Source organism: Oryzias latipes, chromosome 10, assembly GCF_002234675.1.
Source record: "Oryzias latipes chromosome 10, ASM223467v1".
NCBI lineage: Eukaryota > Metazoa > Chordata > Actinopteri > Beloniformes > Adrianichthyidae > Oryzias > Oryzias latipes.
The window spans coordinates 21,793,754-21,812,987 of NC_019868.2; the positions used below are offsets into that span (position 1 = coordinate 21,793,754).

At 37.3% G+C, this 19,234-nt stretch overlaps 1 protein-coding gene across 8 annotated transcripts in view; it reads left to right on the forward strand.

The window, feature by feature from the left end:
* The window catches only part of tenm2 (teneurin transmembrane protein 2), a 232,751-nt gene that overhangs the window by 68,763 nt on the left and 144,754 nt on the right, over positions 1-19,234 (forward strand). For 4 of the 8 annotated variants that reach the window (XM_020706715.2, XM_020706718.2, XM_020706717.2 and 1 more), the window contains 3 exons: positions 9,902-9,946; positions 10,057-10,095; positions 11,333-11,626. In XM_020706715.2, coding sequence (XP_020562374.1) covers positions 9,902-9,946; positions 10,057-10,095; positions 11,333-11,626 — 378 coding nt within the window. The remainder of the gene's footprint in view (positions 1-9,901; positions 9,947-10,056; positions 10,096-11,332; positions 11,627-19,234) is intronic. The other 4 variants (XM_020706719.2, XM_020706720.2, XM_020706721.2 and 1 more) reach the window with 1 other exon arrangement.

Sequence of the window (19,234 nt, forward strand, 5' to 3'; positions counted from 1 at the left end):
GCTGCATGCTATTAAAAAGAAAAGAAGGTAGATTAAACACAATCGCTCCCCTCCGAACCCTCTTTATCTTTGTCTTCTCCCTGGCATTCTGTTGCTCTGCCAGCTGCCGACACTCTAAAGCATCCTGTAGCTGCAGCAGAAGCAGAGCGGAGAATATTTTGAAGAATATCCTGGGGGCAACTCTCCTCCGGTCCTCAGTGCTCTCCCACTCGCTCAATCTCCACAGACACTCGATTCAAAGGCAAACTTTTGATGTGAGTTTTTCCTCTATATGTGGCCCCAACACATGCAAAAAGTTTCAAAAGGTAAAAGTACAAGAGGAATTTGATTTTAAAGTTTGTATTTACACTTTTGAGGATGGGATTTTTCCTCGGTGATGTATTGTTCTGTGTGCTTGTTTTAAAGGGTGAGAACCGTTAAATGTCCTTTTTAGTTTTGTACAATTTAAAACATAAAATTCTTGGTATTTTCTGTTGTTTCAAAAGACGTTTACGAAAAAGATGCATGTTCTTAAAAAAATAGTTACACGGTTATTCATCTAAATAACGATTTGATTAATTTCATAATTTGTGGTTGCTGCTATAATCATAGTGGATATTGGATCATTGTGAACACTCCAATATACTGACCTATACTCAATCCAGGACATCTTGAGCCAAAAATTCAACCACTGTGACTCAGATATGTAGTAAATTCCTGGGTAAGTGCAGGTGAAGTTTTCCTTGCAATTCTTGCAAGATAAACTAAATATATGTTCAAATGAACAACAAGAATTACTGGCAAATCCATTCACATTTTTGTTTCATAAAGTTGTTTTCCACTTTAAAATAATACAAGCAAAATATTATTAGAACATTCTAGCACACTGTATGATCACATGTCTTTGCAAAATTCACACATTGGACTAGAATGACGGAACAATCATTTTTTGCTGTTGTCTGCTGTGGTCATAGTTCATCCTTGCATTATAATAAAATAAATCTACTGTGCCTCAATCCAAATGGAATTTCACAATATAAATTATAACTGATTTATTTCACTTTAAAATGATTTATATTGTAGAAGTCAATTAAGTTAAAAAACAGCCTCAGGTGCATTAATTTGGTTGGATTGTAGGAATTTAAATGGATTTGTAGATATAATAGATAAATTGATACACCCTATAAACTATACACACAGAGAATACTGAAAATGGCAGCTATTTATTACTAATGCAAGCCATGCTCACTGCACTGCGTGCAAACACCAGAACTAGGCAGCAAACAAGGCAATTAATGGACGGTCAAAAGCAAGAAGACGTATGCTGACATCTGCAATTTTCCTAAAATGAAAATTCATTAATCAGACACATTCGTGTGAGCTTTGTGAGAGTTGAGTTAATCTATGTTTACTATGTAATGACCCTTTTTGACTCTGCCTTGGCAGCTTTTGATAAATGAGGCAGATTGTAAATGTCACTGTTATCAAGTGTGTCCCTCACTCGTTCTTTCTCTCCTAGTGGAGTCACTTGCATCCTAGGCTGTAATTAAACACATTTCCTCGTCTCACAATGTAAATGTTAACTCAAGCGTTTGAATGCACGGTTCTTTGCCACATTTTGTGTCTCTAAGAATATTTATTTTTTCCTATTTCATTCCTATTCCATTGCCTCTGGCAATGAAATAAGACAAGGTTGAACTGTTTGTTTTACCTTGTTATGCGCCTATTATAGCATAGCATATGCATGCGTTGTGTGGAGATGTTATAGAAACCCATACAGACAAAAGTAATGATGCTGTTTTCAATGCATGTCAACAAGACGGTTGCAAAGACTGGAGACTGTGCTCAAACGGTAAATGAGGTCATTATTACTTACATTTTTTTTAGCTGACCAATTACAAGATTAAATACAGTTTTTAAATCGTGAGTAATTTTTACAAAAAAATCTGACATTACACTATGTAAACAGTTAACTGTGACATGGTAAATCTTCTATGTTGTCTGTTGAAATGCAATATCACCACTTTTTGGTGTATGCTACTAGTTTTTTTGTTTTGTTTTTTTTTGTTAATGCTAGTTCAAGGTTGATTAAAGCCTGACGTTCTTTGATCTTCTAAAAGTTCAGTTCCTCTCTTGTTCTCAAATGAAAACATTTCTTGACACTCTTAAATATCAATAATATTCTTCATGACAAACTAAGTTTCAGCGATTTAAAAGAAGCCCTTCAGCTTGACATTGCTTTCTTTAGTGTATGTAAGGCGACTGCTCACCGTTGGAACTAAAAGTGAGGTATTTTTCTCTGTCGGTTTCTTTGGCGAGCTGTTCACGGATGAGAGGTGTTTCACTGCCTGGAGCAACTTTTTTCTATTTTACTGTGACAGCATCCTGCCCCTCTACTCCCACCCCCTTTTTATGCTTGGTGTTGTGTCATGTCGTGTCATGTCCTGCCCTGTTCGACCTGGACCACTGTCCTCTGGCAGGAGTAAAACTAGCCCAGGATTGGATGACATTTGTCAAACCTATTTTGGTCTTCTCATTAGGAGGTGCAAGGACCCCCCCCCCCCCCCCTGTTTTCAAAAAGGGCTCAGAAGAACGGGTGTCATGAGGGAGAAACGTTTGACTAGGACATAAATGTGGCATTCATGGGATGTCACATGTAAAATAATAGGTATATGAGTTTGCACATAGGAGCTCTTTTGAGTTCACTTCTATGTACTTTCATCCTTTTTTTAAAGCAAAGATCCAACAGCCACAGCTTTATTCAGTTCAAGTAATAAGTACTTTGATATATAAGAAAAGTTAAAAGACAAAACACTACAACAGCAGATGGATTATTTGGAGCCACTTAATGAAACAGCCCATTTCTTTATGTGCACATTTAAATCCTTACATTTATCTTTGCAGTTTTATTGTTTTCCAAAGTAAAGTCAAAACTGCCATTGATTTCAACCAAAGCTTACTGTTATTTCTCTGAGGAAAATAAAGACTATATAATTACTTTAGAATGAAGACTTTAATGTTGAAGGGTTTTTTTTCTTACTTACTAAAGTAATAAAAATGCTTTTTATGATTTTTAGAATTTAGAAAGTCACTGATCTTCACAAGTTTTGTTCTTGCACCTTTTTAAAAAGTTTATTTTTATGTGTGACACTGTAAGTTAACATAATAGGTATTTTTAATTGTTTATAAAAGAACTTAAAGTATTAAATATAATTTGGCAAACTTTAATTGTGGCAGGGAAACATTTCAAAAATATTCAGCAGAGCCACTGTCATAAAAACAGGAAGGTTAAAGGAACAGCATCAATCATTTTGTTACGATGCTGTATTCTACTGTAAAACTATGATTTATGATATTGTTATGGAGGCTTGTTGGACTAATACAACGTCTTGGTTTCTGTCTTCCAAAAGACAGAAACTTTTAGAACAGCACAATGTCACGGTCTACTAATACCAGAACTGCTTACATGATAGTCTGCACCACATTTTAAACATGCCTTACTGGACTGGCAGTGCTTGTCCAGAGAACTCAAAAGTTTGAAAAGTCACATCGTGTGGATAGATGCTCATGAAAGCATGTAAAGTATTCTCATTTGATATTATGAGGCTTTAAGTGTGTCAAGAACCCCCCTCCCCATCACACCACTATTGCTGTCCCTTAACCATTAATTCAAGGCAGCATGGATCCAAGTTTTAGCTTTATACTAGGCATGTCTGACTCAAGTCTTTGATGGCTCTGTTTTTGATTGGACCGAACACGTAACCTGCAGCAGGTGTCTTTAACCTGATAAGATAAAAAAAAGATTTGCACCTCTGGTTGGTTAAATGTTTTTGGGGCTTCCATGTGGATGTTGCAGCTGATTTAAGTCTTTTTCTTCTTTGTTTTCTTTTTGTTCAGTATGAACTGCTGACCTATTGTCATGCCAAATAATCTATGTTTTCCCTTTTTCAACTACAGGGAGTATTCTTGACTATATCAATGTACTAACTTATGGTGACAACTAACAGTTTAACCTTATGTAGATACAGATTTGTGATTTGTGTGTTTGCAGCACTTTCTGGTTAACAATGATAAAAATCTTATATATACAATCCGGTAAACTTGAAGTTACCTCCCTTGCAAACATGAAAGCTTAGAATTGTCCAACACTGACTTTGAGTAGCGTGCAGCTGCATGCTAATCATCACTTCCCATGTTAACACCAACTATAGGCGATAAATATTTAAATAGTTCCACTGTTTGTCTTGGATTATCATTATATATAATATATATATATATATATATATATATATATATATATATATATATATTTGAGAGGACTTTACCAGTCAACAACTCCAAGTGTCAAAAGCCAAAAAATCTTTCGTTGAGAAAAGCACAAGGACTGCTAGCAGTGATCAAGCGGTCATTTTTCTTGAGTGTTAGAGTAAGATCAAATGTTTCATTTCTAATTCATGATTTTAATTTGTTATTCAGGATTTCCCCTCATGAAAACTGAATCTGGGAAGTATTTAACTTAGGTCCCAAGCTACTCATTATTCTTACTAGCAGAAGAGGTTTACATTTAAACACAATCATTTACAAAGTCATTAAAAAATATGGATCATTAAACTTTAATTATGAGATTTTATAAATTGATCTCTACGTCTGATATATATCTGTTCCTGTTTGAAGATCATTTATTGTAAAATAAAAAGAAAAATGTATATGTTTGCCAGAATATTCCATCTCTTATAAGCAATATTCTCAAAAAGAATTAATAGAAATAAATCAAGCACCAATTCCATTAAACTCAATTAAGGTAAAATGCTTTATTTTTTGAAAAGGAAAAAAGATCTAATATATTGTATGAAGCCAGACTGAATGAAAACCCACGTTATCCTGAAATACAAAAAATATAGACCTAAAAAATAGAAAATAGAAGAACTTTTTTTTTGTCAGCCATAATTTACCAATAATCACTACTTATGCTATTGTATTATAACTTAGAAATCCTTTTTTAAGCTATGCACATCCCATTTTGGATACATTCTGAAACAAACACTAGGTCAGAGTTTAAACAATGCAAGGTTATGTGCAGAAACATGGAGCTTGACAGACATAGACTTTTTTCAATTGTATTTTTTTTTTTTGGAAATAAAAGAAAATTATTATAAATTTAAAAATGCTATTCTTATAAGTTTAATATTCCTTTTTTTTCTGCTAATCAGATCAGTTACCACTAACCCTGAGTTGTGTGTTCTGTTCATTTTGTTTTTCCTGCTTTAAAATTTGGCTCACATTCAGGTGTAAACGATGTCGCTTAGTTTGTGTGCCTCCGTCTCCATTGCTCTGTCACCAATGACTATATCCACCCGGTGAAAAATGTGTTTACCACAACCTGGAATTTCATCACTCTCGTTATGCTATATCTAAACATTCCTCCTTTTGTCATCAGCTTGGCTTCCTCCCTTTTTCACTCCATTTTTATTCTCATTGACTCCAGGAACCATATTTTTATCATCTATTTTTGCGTTGGGCAGGAGCAGTACAAACAAACTGGGCCTATAGCTTTGTGTGCTACTTATTCCTTTTTAATATTAAAGTTTTTTTCTTCTAATTGAGTTTACGATGTAGATGATTTTTCCCATACAGTGGATTGACTAAAAGGTAACTTTTGTAAGGTTACAGATTGTTCATTTTATCAGTCTATTTGAAGCTTTAGTCTTTTTCCTTTTTTTCTTTTCTCTTTTTTTTTACATCCCAAATTTCTTTCCTTAAGCTCCCATTTACAGGGAAAAGGGATAAAGAAGGATTGTATATGTATGTTTTATTGCTTCAAAATTCACATAAAAGAAAACAAATGAAAAGTTAATATTCTTAGGATTACTAAAGTGCAGTGCAGATTAATTTTGAATTGGATGCAAATGAAAATGGAAAATATTAAGAAATGACACATTTTGACAGCTATCAGCCATGGGTTCCCGTTTTCTTTTTTAATGCTGAAAAAAGAACTACAGCTTTTACCGTTATTAACCATAATTTCAGCTATTTCAGGGAATTGCCAAGAACCCACAGTGCACAGCGCCGTTTGCTTCCTGATTTTGATGCATGTTCCACCAAGGTGCAAATCAGTACACTAATTCGGCACTAAAGGCCGAATAAGAACTTGTTCTGAGCTGGTGCTCCCCTGAATGCTCAAAATGACAAGTCCAAGGGAGGCCCGGACTATAAACTATTTGATCTGGAAAAAGCAGCATAATTGCAAGCGATGAAATCCACAAAGTTCTGCCTGCTTTACTTCCTGCGCAGAATTACTCAGTGGGATGAGGGAGAGTCAACCAGCATAATTCAGAGTCCTGCTGCCTATACTTTTCCTGTCAAACTGCTAACAAGCACAAATGATTTTTTAATGATGGGCCTCTCTATCCCTCAAAGCCGTCTACTCACAAATACTTCTTCTCATACACACACAACAGATTGCACACATTCTCACCCACACTGGTGCATAATGAGTTTCATCAGGGGACGTAGATTTGGGTAAATTGATCTCTGCTTACTCAGAGTACAGAAGCTTTGCAAGTCTAGATGTTTATATTTTGCTTGTTTTACTTCTTTTTTTTCTCATTCAGAAGTACAGCATGCGGTGCACTAATAAGCCAAATAATGATGGATCTGAGGTTCAAAAGATTAATGTTTACGTGAAAAAAAAGTGTTTGCTACTGTGTTGCATACAGTTTTAACCGAAAAAGGGGGGTCGTCAGATGTAAATGAGTGTAAATAAATTAGGTTTTGACTCTTTTTATTTTTTTTATGATAAAAAGACAAGAGTGGCTGGATAGCTCAGTTGCTTAAGTGCAGGACTAGCACATGGGAAATCAGGGTTCAAATTCCAGGGTGTGCGATCAACCTTACGTAGTGTGGGTCCTTGGGCAAGACCTGTTGTGCTACTCCCCAACTATGTAACCTACATGTCCCTGTGCTGGTCCCCAGCCCGGTTAATTATAGAGTTGTCAGGAAGGGCATCCGGCATAAAATCTCTGCCAAACCTCCTGCTGTGGCTGTGTGAACAACACCATAATAAAAAGACAAAAGCTGCTCATAAATTGGAAAAGAAAATTGTTTTACTACTTTGATTTTGTTTTAGATAGCAATCCGTGTACTGTGGACAGTGGGTAATTTGACATAATTTGACAAAACAGCAACTTCACCTTTTTGTAAAAGTTGCCTGACACGGCATTCATGACATGTGCTCCTTTGACCTGAAATGTCCTTGCCAGATAAAAACCTTGCTTTGTTCTCTTAAAGAGAGACAAAGCTCTCCACGGGCTGTAATTATGACTATAGTATAGTTGATTATCAGTTGCAAGCACTACAAAAAATGAAAAAGATGAAATCCAAACTCTTAATTGTTGGAGAAAAGAATGAACTTTACCAATAAACAGTTAATATTACTAACCACATAACCATCCTTAAGACCATATTGTCCACATTATTTTAACCCAAATCTTCTGATCCAAGGCTTCTGATCCAGCTTTATGTGACATCAGGGAAACAAGACAGTCCTGTTGTCTACGCTAATGCACACATCGGCACATTCCTGTGGCACACCCCAGTTTAACCCATTTTTTGAGTTCATTCAGGTAAAGCAGTACACGGTTTATCTCTGTGATTCTTGTTATTAATGTTTCACTTATTAAAATCTTCTTTTTCTTATCTTAGTGAGACTGATTATACTAATTACCATTCTTGTACATCTTGTGTTCTCATTTCCATATGTGCAGATAATCTGTTTCCTTACTCAGATATCTTCTATTCAGTCGTTCTCGTCGTTTTCATGCCAGTGCAAACAGTAACACGATCACTCATCACATTCTTCTCTCTTTAGTTTTTAATTTATAGTGTTTTTTTCTCATTTTTATTTATAAACAATAATCTGAAATAAAAATATAAATTTCCTTTCACATGTAAAATCAGAAAAGGACAACCTGACAATACTAGGATGAGGAAGAAAAATGAAGCTCAAGATGTTCAAACTTTAAACATTTTTTCTTTTTTCCCCTTTGATTAGTTTGAAAAAGTGCTATCATAGTCTCATTTTTCTGTGCAAATCATATTTATATTTAATTTTCCAATCAGGGCTGCATTCAAGTAAATCACCTCACTGTCAGTTTACTTGTTTTAAAGTAGTTTCTGAAATCCAAATTTCCGTCACCAAAACTGCTTCAGTTTGTCCAGAGCAACCTGTCAGACCAAATCTCACCACACCAACAGAAGATCAATACATCCGTCTTTTTATACAAAAGAATGGAAACTTGATTACTGAAAAACGTAATGAGCAAAGAATGCACAACCCAGCTGAGCGAATGAGGGATGTCAAGTATTGTTCTCAAAGAATGAGTGTAGATTTCTCGATCACAGCTTGAGAGGATAAACGTGCTAAGCTGCAGTGCTGAACAAAAACAGCAAAAGGGATGGTTAAAATAGAAATAATAACGTGAATATCTGATTTTCCTGACAAAAAGGGATTGTGAGGAGGTGATTGTCAAAATGTATGCCTGTGCAACGTTGTCATGCAGTACCTTTCATGGTATAAATATTCACATTTTGAAGTTTTTTATAGGATCTGACTGCAAGACTTTTAAGAAATTGAAAAAAGAGATTTTTATTTTCCTCGTAGGAAAAGTATATTTGACAGGGAAACTACATCTTCAGATGAACATTTCATAGATATAAACCATTTTTATATGCTTGAATTACAGCTAGAATCCCAAAACAGTATAAGAACAAAGAGAAAAACCTTACCATCTATAAGATAGTTAATTGTTTTGTTGTCATCAGTAATGGTGGCAGTTTCAATAAAAGCAAAACTTCTTCCTGTATGTTTGCACCAACATACGGAGCCTCTGAAGGGACATAGTAGTAAAAAGATAGCACTGGTTTCTAGAGCGCACCAGAAACAATACTAACCTTTTTTTTTTACTTCAGCTGCACTTAAGTACTGACCAATCACATAATGTCAAAAAGTAAAAACATGATGTTTGAGTGTCCATTGAAAGTTGGGATGCTACACCAGTAAAAGTGAAACTTCCTTTAACCCTTTAACACTGGAGTTTTAGCTCAGTGTTGTAATTCTCTCCTTAACTCTAACTCTTTATGGAATTAACGTAATTCCAGCTGAATCTGAAGCGGAGAAAAGCAACCTTGCTCTGATATGCAACACTTTACAGTACACTGATTGCGTAAACAGTTAAAGAGCTGCAGCATTTCAAAGATCGTTGGTTATTTAGGTGTTGCCAGCAACATCTTTGGTGTTAAAAGGGTTATTCCTATTCAGGATTCTTACCTTTTTCAGACATTGCTATATTCACATTACAGGCAAATGCTCAATGAAAAAATATATCATACTTATTACAACTAAGCAAGGTAGCACCTCAAACCAAGTACACTAAAAAAAGATATAATCATAGTGGCTGTGCTGGAAAAGCCCACAGGAGTTGATCTGAATAGAAAGATGCAACACATTTTACCCGCACATTTGTCATAATAGCAGTTAACAAACATGCAATTGGTTTTTCTATTTGGGGAATAACTAAAATGGATTTTTGTGTCTTCTTCAACCCCGCTTACCAATCCATCTTTCACAGGGAGCATGTGACATCAAGCTGTGCATACAGCCGATGGTGAAAAGAAGAGATAGGACTTTACATGTTTAATCATGGGTTGTGGAATGCTAATTTTACAGACCTTGGTCCGTAACCTTGGATATGTGTGCCAAACACAACCTGACTCTGCAACTTAACTGTACCTGGGTAGCTTCGATGGCTTATTTGTGGCTCTGTGTCGATACTGCTCAATAGGGTGGTTTAATTGTAAATCTGACATACTTTGAGAAAAATTACTTGGGTGATTTTTAAAGAACCAATGTGCTCTCCTCTCTCAGGCCTCCTGGAGTTTTCTCCTGTCCTTCTACGATACCTCCTCTCAGGTATGGGTGTGAAGACTCTAGTTAGAACCTATCCACATGTAGCAGTGTCGTAGTACCCATTGTGTCAAATGTAGTACTAAAAATTCCTTTTTGTTATCTTTTGTGAAAAGTGGAAGAAAACGACATCAAAGCAAGGAAGAGGATGACTGGTAATGTTCCTTGGTGTCCTGCAGTGTTTGACTGGCTTGCTTTGGAAGCTTGGCAAGCTGTAGTCTGTTAGCTGAATCAACCTGTAGTTATTCACTTGTTTCTGCTCTCAAGCCTAGTCCATCTGTTTTGTCTCAATAGATAAATAGACCCTGTTGCCAATACCCCCCCCCCCAGCTAAGCTTCCTTTTTGCCCTCCCCACTCTTCATCACTCTCAGCATACCTCTGTAGATTTCAAGGAGTCATTGAAGGGGGCCCTTAAGATCTGGCAGAGGAACCATGAAGTTTCATCTGTTTGATTTTCTCTGATTGCATCTGCACGCCTGAGGGGTCATCGTTAACCCAGTCACACAGCTGTGTGATCCCCAGTGCGTTGCATCATACAGTGTTCCACCACAATGCAAGCCTCTCTTCATTTGCTTTTTCCTTTGCAATTCTCCCCTAATTGCTAATAAATTGTATCACAACTATTTTCCCCTGCTATCCCTTTACCCCAACAGCTGATGGTGAGCGATTGCATCCACAATACTCTTTTAATTAGTATAGAGAATAAATTGGTTGAGCATGCCTTTTTCCTTAATTGCTTTTTCCTCAGCTAGGATTTAATTGGGCTGCAGTGTTGTTTATTGATCTCCTTTGATGTGCTTTAATTTTAATATATTATATATTTTTTTGGACCTGGCGAGCCGGTTTGTCTTGAGAGTTTTGGGCCATCGGAACCAGTGCTGCAGTAGACTGCAGCGTAAACAGGGGAGCCTGGGGTCCAGTGTGAGATGGCAACTAGGTGGGGAGATGATCAAACCCAGAAGGCAGCAAAGCAGCTCCACTACACTCTAAGAGGCCTCAAGTGAACAGCTCTTTGATCTCACATCAACAGCTCATGAATGCCAATGTGGATCAGTGAAGCAAAGGAGGCAGGTTTTCTAAGACAGACGTAACAGGCCTGCGGGCCAGTCCATATTGCTTCCAGCAGCTATCTTGTATTTTGTGCCTGATTCATGCTGCGTCATCACTCCCCTCCTGCCCGGCACAACAAAGCCCAATTTTTATCCTCCGCCTCCATAGTTTCATAATTAGTGTTCTTCTCTGCGTGTGATTGTGGGTTTCTTTCATATAACTTTGTGAGTGTGCCTTTGCTTGTGGGAGTTTTAATTTGTGCCATTGTCTTAGTTAAACGTGGATGTGTGTTTTTCTTTCCACAATCCACCTGTCTGACTCCTCTCTTTCCCTCCTCCTAGGGGGTAACTTTACTCTGGCTGAGCTGGGAGTATGTGAAACAACTCCGACTCCACACCCCGCTGCTGTTCCCTATTGTCCCGATCTGGGGCTCCTCCAGAGAGGATACTCCCTTAGCGCTGGCTCAGATGCTGACTCGGACCCGGAGGGGCCCTTGACTCCAGAGCGAGCCATTCAGCTGTGGGCCGGACGTGGAGGCGTAAAATCTCGCCGCAGCTCAGGAGTATCCAGTCGCGAGAACTCGGCGCTCACTCTAACTGACTCTGAAAATGACAACAAATCTGATGACGAATCAGGTAAAAAACATTTTTTTAACAGTTTAATGAGTAAAAGTGCTCACTCAATCACCAGAAAATCAGAACAGAGGAGGAAATAATGAGAGAGGTTGTGTACAAATTGATAAATATGATGTTTAGCGTCTAAGGCAATCATGACAGACAGCTGTTATGTGAATTGGATGAGAGTTGGTTTTATTGACTCAATCTGTTTGTGATCTAAAGAAGACTATCTGGAGATCCCCCCCCCCCCCCCAGAGAGCCATTCTTATTTTCATCAATAGCACTTAGCAGCAGCCTTCCAACCTTACCTTTTCAATTCGCTGGCTAATATCACAGCCATCATCTGTCGCAGACATCTCATTGGTTATCTGGAGAAACATAAATGTACAAATTGAACGTTTTGCAAACAATGCTCAGATTTGAACAAGATTTTGGGGAAATTTTGGAATTCTTGTAAAAATGTAGCTTAAATATACAATCCAATCACCTTTTTTAGATATTTTAAAAGCATTCCAAGTGATTTTTTTATAAAGTTTTAAGCCAAAATAAAAAAAACAATGTCATTTTCTAGGCTGTAGTTAATTAGAAATTTGATTCTGATTTTGGGTGGGAACGTTAATGCGGAGCAACCCTCAACTCCCTTCCCCTCCCTGTTTCTGAGAGCTCCTCACACCCTAAACCGAATATTATCGGTGCAACAAAAATGAAAAGCAATATTGGAGCTATCCAGCAGTACAGTTTTAAGCCTGATGCCACCTCAGTTGAAGAAAACAGAGACATAGGTAGATATAGTTGTCTAAAAGTGGTTGCATCAGAATGGAGCGGAGCAAGGAGCTTGTGAGTTACCGAGCCTATTCTCTACCCAAAAAATATTTTCCAAACTATCTTTTTTTAATGTGCTGAGTTACAATGATACGAATGAATAAATACTCAGAAATGAAATTTTAAGATAATTTTTTTAAATGTGTCCATCATTAAAAAAATCTACAAACACAATTTTCATCTAAGTGGGTCTTTAAACTTATTCTTGTTTCTTGATGTTTTGGAAAACAGATTCAAATCAAATCAACTTCATCTTTTGTTTTATGGCACATTTCATACAAAGTAGCACAGTGTGTTTTAATTTCAGCGTGTGTAAGCTACCTAGAAATTGGTCTTACAGTTTTTTTAGAAGAATATTTTGCACAAAACTTGCAGTTCTTTTGCTCATTTCACACACATATACCCTTAGACAAACAACAAAACTTGCAATATGGATCATGTCAATGTGTCACTGGCAGCTAATGGGCAAAATCTATGAGTTGGTGAGCAACCGTTCATCAAAAAAATGTAAAAATGTATGTTGACAGTAAAACTTGTGTACATTCAATTTGATTGTTTAGCATCATAACTAAAAACGATGTAGTTATGTAGACACCAGTGTATCAAGAAATGCATGGTTTTTCAAGAGATTATCTGACATAACAATTATTCGACACAACATAAAAGTTTACTACTAGGCAGTGGAATAATAAAAGATGACACCATAAAAGAACAATCGCAAATATTGTGCAGTAAAGGCACAAAGTTAACAAACAAAAACAAACAAAAAGCGAGACTAATCATTTTATAAAACATAGAAATTTTAACAGAGAACCAAACTACTGCTGTTTTGGTAGTTCATAAATCCTTAAGACATTTAGCTTTAACTTCAACCAAAAAAAGATTCAAAGTGTCGGGGCTTCAGCAAGAACAATGCTATCTGGTGGCAACTTAATGCCAAAGCCACCCTTTCAAAAATTGAACTTTAGAGAAAAACATTTTACCCACAACAAAAATGAAAAACATTAAAATACTACCTGGTTGCTTATGGGCCAGTGGTATAACTATAAGATTGAAGCAAACAAAAAAGTCATTAGTTGCAACTTTACCACTTAATAAAGAGGTCATTTTTAAGACTTTATGTACTCGCTGTGGTATAAAGTTAATCAACAGTTACAGTTCTCTGCTCTAGTATTAAAGAGGTTATATTTCTTGTTAAGAGACTTATACTGTCATAATGATACTAAAACATTGTCATATTAATATCCCTTAACAAGTTCTCCAGTGAAATTTGACCCATGTGGTTTTAATCGTGTTATGACAGTACTCCCACATACCCCCATTAATGAAAAAATTATTCCTATAACTAATGGAGGAGGAGCTATAAATGCCAGGCTGCAATTTTGAATTTCTACAAATATCATGCTTAATTTTTGTCTAATTTGATTGATTAAAAAAAAAGTTTGAAAATAACTTCTGAGCACAAACGTATAGCATCACAGATTTGTACTTTGTTAAAGCCCGTATCAAGGGGCTAATTCATTCTTCCCAGAGGCCTGACTAACTTTGTTTTTACCATAAGACTTTTATCTTAAATGTACATTCATCAATTACACAAATACAGCGGTTGTTTTCAGAGTTGAAGTCCTGATAAAACGCAACTGCTTACAAACTTGATTTGACTCCACCAGTTGGGCCCCATCTCTGCTACTTTAAGACTTCACAGGGCTCACCATGCAAGTCCCAGAGGGAAGCAGTAAAAAGGTAAAAGCGATAAAAGCAAAGAAATAAGGCTTGATTTCCCTTTTGATTCACAGCAGTTACATTTTAAAGCACATACTAACCCGTCAACAGTTCTGCACACCTCCACACAATCCCCATTATGAAGTGGTGCGACATCTTTGTCGTTTTAACTTTCTAGCCTGGAGCGACAAATATGTTTAAGATACTGCTTTCCTGAAGCTGGGATATTAAATGGTTTTGCTGGTCAGCTTTCGTTTTCCCTTTACACCGTCAGCTTTGAGAAGTTTGCTTTAAACAGGACTTCAGGTCATGTTGGGTTAATGGATTCACTGGGCAGATCAGTGACCTCAGTCACTCTTCATTCAGTCAAACATGAAAGACTGACAGTTTATTTCCAGGTGGGTGGAAAGGCACAGAGCAAAGAAAAATATGTACAACAAAATGTGTGTTGCTAATATGCATCTTAGACAACGTTTTGGCTTTGGAATCTGATGCTGTAACTTGACAATGTCAGACGTATGTGGATTTCAGATATTCTGACAATGTTAAGCAACATTGTGGCTTTTTTGCCAACAAATTCAGTATAGCAGTTACTTTTGTAAAAGCCTTATTTTTAATGCCCAAACTTGCTTCACAAGGCTAATAGGGCTCTTTAAGGCCATTGTTTTGGTCTCACTTTGTGATTGAAGCCAGTTCTCTCTTCGCTAAGGACAAACATTGAATCTGTTTATATTTGTGTACATACATACATACATATATATATATATATATATATATATATATATATATATATATAATTTGTTTCATAAAGAGCAGGAGAAATTCAAAAGTTCTCATGCAATTGTTTTATTAAAATTGGCTATTGTTACCAAATGTTAGTGCAGACAGTTTTGAATTGGCTTTCCCAACTCAATGGAGCCTGAGTACACAACTTCCTTTTTTGCACTTCTCTTTGTTTTCCTACCTAAATTCCCCAGAATGTAGTAAAACTGCTTGCAGCAGCATGTGCAGTTGTGAGTGACTGATAATCTGATGTGAATTTTTTTTCTGCCTCTGGGCTAAAAAGGCTTGCCCGAACAGTTATCTGGACCATTATTTTTGATGTTGCCAAGGAGAGTGAGGTTTCTAAGAGGATCTTCTTCCCCTGGCAACTTTGTTTATTGCCAACTTCCCATTTCCTCGTTAATCCTGACGCAGTCATAAACCTGTGCACCAGCTTCACCGAGGTGTCAGCGCGGGTTAATGAAAAGTGGATGAAAGGAATGGCAACAGTCTAATTAACTGAATTCTCGTCAGGCGCACGCATCAGCTTTAGATCAACCTCTGTTGGACTGCATCCCTTAGACACAACTTCTGTTGACTGATCAAACTACTCAACACCTATTAAACACATCAAGAAACACCTTTCCCTGAGATGCTCCTCTCATCCAACCACCCGGTAATTGCTTTGTGGTTAATTACCGAGCTAATCTTGCAGCCACAGATAGCAGCTGCAGACGTCACTCTCAGAGCCACTGTCGCTTGCATTTCTAGACCTTGTAAAATTAGAAGCTTAATCCGATGCTACATTGTGAAAATTACAGTCACAAACCCTGCACAGTGATGTCACTGTCTTCAAATCTTTTTTTTTTCACCTCTCAAAACAAACTTTGTTAAAAACGGTCACTTGTGGATTCCTTTTCTTCCTTTCTCTGCGTATTAAATTGCCTATTTGGGAAATGCACCTTATAGATAATGCTCTGCATGCATCAAATAAAAGTGAATTAAATTTAGATTGGGGCTTCAAAAGGTTTTTTTGATGGATGTTTTGGAAAAGCCAAATACCATCTGATGCTGTTCGGCTAATATGACGGATTCAGATTACAGATTCAGATCAAACCTCAGCGTTTGCATCAGTGCCAGCACCGGGAGATCAGAGAAAAACAGCCAGAAGAAAAATAAATAAAAACACATTAAGACCAGGTATGTATGTTTAATTTGATCAAGCCAATTCTTAAGTCAGCTACATTTGTCTCTTCAACTAACGATATCTTAGCCTTTTCACTCCACCATCCCAGCCTAAACCAAAAGAGAAAAAAAAATCACTGAGTCTAGTCAGAGTTTGCCCCAAGCAGTGTGCTGACTGTTCGTGTGTGTAAATGTTACTGGGGCCATTCCTGACTGCCTACATGTTATCTTGTCTTTCTGTGTTAGAGTGTTTATGAACCCAAACCCCTCACATGGGTTAGTGGAAGTGTGAAACGGGTGCAAAGGAACCCCACTGTCAAAATAGCAACATGATGATCTGAGGGTCCAATAATAGATTCTGACAGAGGCAGACAGAGGAACACATTATAAGCGCATGCTAACAAATCAAAAAGCTGGTGTCATGCCAAAATAGAGAACACGGCGCTGCACTTCTCTCATCTTACTGCATCTTGAACCATCTTCAAACGCCTCACCTTGACTTGCTTCTCCTTCTCCTTTTCCATGCCCCGCCTCTCTCATCTTTCCTGTTCATCCTCGAGCTTCCCCTTTCCATCCTCTGTTCACTCACGCGGCATCTCTGCAGTTCTCTCTTTATGCTTTTGTCAGAGCAGCTTGGCAGCGTGACTGACAGATGTCAGTTTAGAAGTCTTTCAGAACAAAGCGTACATGTGGATGAATGTACGTGTGCCCCTATTGCAGGCTTTAGCAACGAAATGGAAAGCCCGAAGAAATGATGGCAGGTATGAGAAGCATATAGATTGATGTATTTTTGTTACTTGTTGGTGTGAGAGGTGCCGCCGCTGGTACAGTGAGGCAATTATCTCTGTCTCGCTTTATCGTTTGATACAATATTCTGTTTAATGGTAAACACAAATGAGGAGCTGAGTAAGATGAAAAACATTTCAGTCTGACAAACAGTAAAAATATTAGCTATTTTTGTTATTTTTTTAAAAACATGGAAGACTTCCAGACATGGAAAACTGAAAAACAAACAAAACAGCGCCTGAGTCAATAAAAGATTTAAAAAGTGTGATCTGTGTGATAGGTGCTTGGAGGATTTGCTAGTCACAACACAGTTAGCACCAGACACTCACCTCGTGCAATAAGGACTCGTGCTTTTGACATACTATAACTTTGACAAAGACTCACTCTTTGTTTATGTCCTAACGTGTTTGGCGGCATTATAAAATGACTTTTCCTGCATTTGAAAAAAACAAAAACAAACCTAGCAAAACAATTAGATATTTTCGAGTAATTGATTCACAGAATTTTTTTTTTGTCATTTTCCACAAAAAATAACAAAGGTATTTTGTTGCCTTCACTTGTTTTCTATTTTTTGAATTCCAGAATTACATTCAGTGACTTGATGCCTTCGATGAATTTTAGACAGCTATGTTTTGTGTATTTTTGACTAGGCTCTTGGGGTGTAAAAGACTAAAAAGTAAGAGAATGAAGACTAAACTAAGAACACAAAACAATTGAAAATGCACTTAGGGACGGTTTACTAGCATGTCCGCCACCTACAATTGGAAGAGGCTTGGTACGAAATGTCTAAGCGGGGCAAATTTTGCGAATCTTGCTCTAGGCTTTTTCCTTTCACAGCTCTAATGTGTTCCAATATTTGAAAAACTTGGTGTCATATAATTCTGGCCGGGCACAAACTGCAATCCTCCTCCAATATATAAATTTTCAAAGCGATGACATTTCTGTGAATTGAAAAGGAAGCCATCCATACGTCACTACCAAGTCCAAGTCTCTGATTGGTAAAAGTTCGATCTGGTTTAACTTGCCTTGTGCTTTGGCTGCACGTTCAAAACTGTGCGTAGCTACATGTGAAGCCCAAAGTGCACACTTATGTGTCTTTATATAGACTCATCATTGGAAGCGGTCGCTTGAACACACGTTCCCAAAGGTGGTGTAAACGTAGCTTGACAGGTAGGACAACTGGGTGAAGACAAAAGTGGCAACTAAAACAAGTTGCTGATTCCACATATCATGAAATATCTGGTTAAAACTGTAAAACCTCTGAATGATTGTAAACTAAAGCCTGGTGTGAATGTGACGGTGGGCAAAACAGCAACAAAACCTGAATTTGCATAAATACAACATCAAACCAGGAAAAAATAAAAATAAAAATCCCACATTAATCTTCAAGTGAATACCTGCAGGCAATAGGGATCATAAATTTACATAACTTAAAATAAAACAAACCAAAATTTTTAAGTAACAACATGAAAAAGCTATCAAAAGACGTAGGGAAGCGCCTGAATTTGGCATGCTGAACAGATGTTGATTATTTATACAGTTTTGTTGTTTGTTTTCTGATTTACCGCTAAACTCCATTTACTGAGAAGCATGTTAAAAGCTTTTAAATTAGTTTGCGAAATGCAATGCAGGGATTTGAAAGTTCCCTTACATCCAGCTTTACTGTGGAGTATTGGATAAAGACGATTTATAGCCCCTTCCAGACACTATTAAAATAAAGAGACTAGAACGTTGACTTGGCAGAAGTGATGCAAGTTTCTTTTTGCACAAGCTCAATAAGACAAACAAATATGGCCGCAGAAAGCAGCTCTGGGTGATTTCATTTTGGCAGCAGGGGGAAGAGATTTACTGTCGCGCTGTGCGTTGCCTCATAAAATGCCCGTCTGGAAACATAGGCAAGAGAACAGGAGCGCTTGTAAATTCCCACAGCAGTGCCTGAAGGCCAACTCCAAACTGCATTGATCAGGAAAATGATTAATATATGCACAGGTAAAAAAAGGCAAAAGGAACATCTTTGTGATGCTTTGACTTTTACTAAAACCTTAATCCCAGCACAGATTGTACAACTACAATCTTGGTGCTTTACATATGCTTATGTGTGCAGGGAGAGTCCATATGCCTCAGAGTTTGCTCGCTCATTAAATACCAGCCTGTTAAGAAAACGGACAGAATCTCATTCAGATTCAGCGTTGTTTTCCGTCATAAATCTCTGCTTTACTCATACAGGGGATTTCATGTACATGGACTCGCTGCACAGTTGAAGCTCGGCTCAATCACGCATGCATGCTGATTAGATCTCCCTCTCCTCCCTCCTGCACTGGCTCAATCTCTCCATCTGGTCGTCTCTAT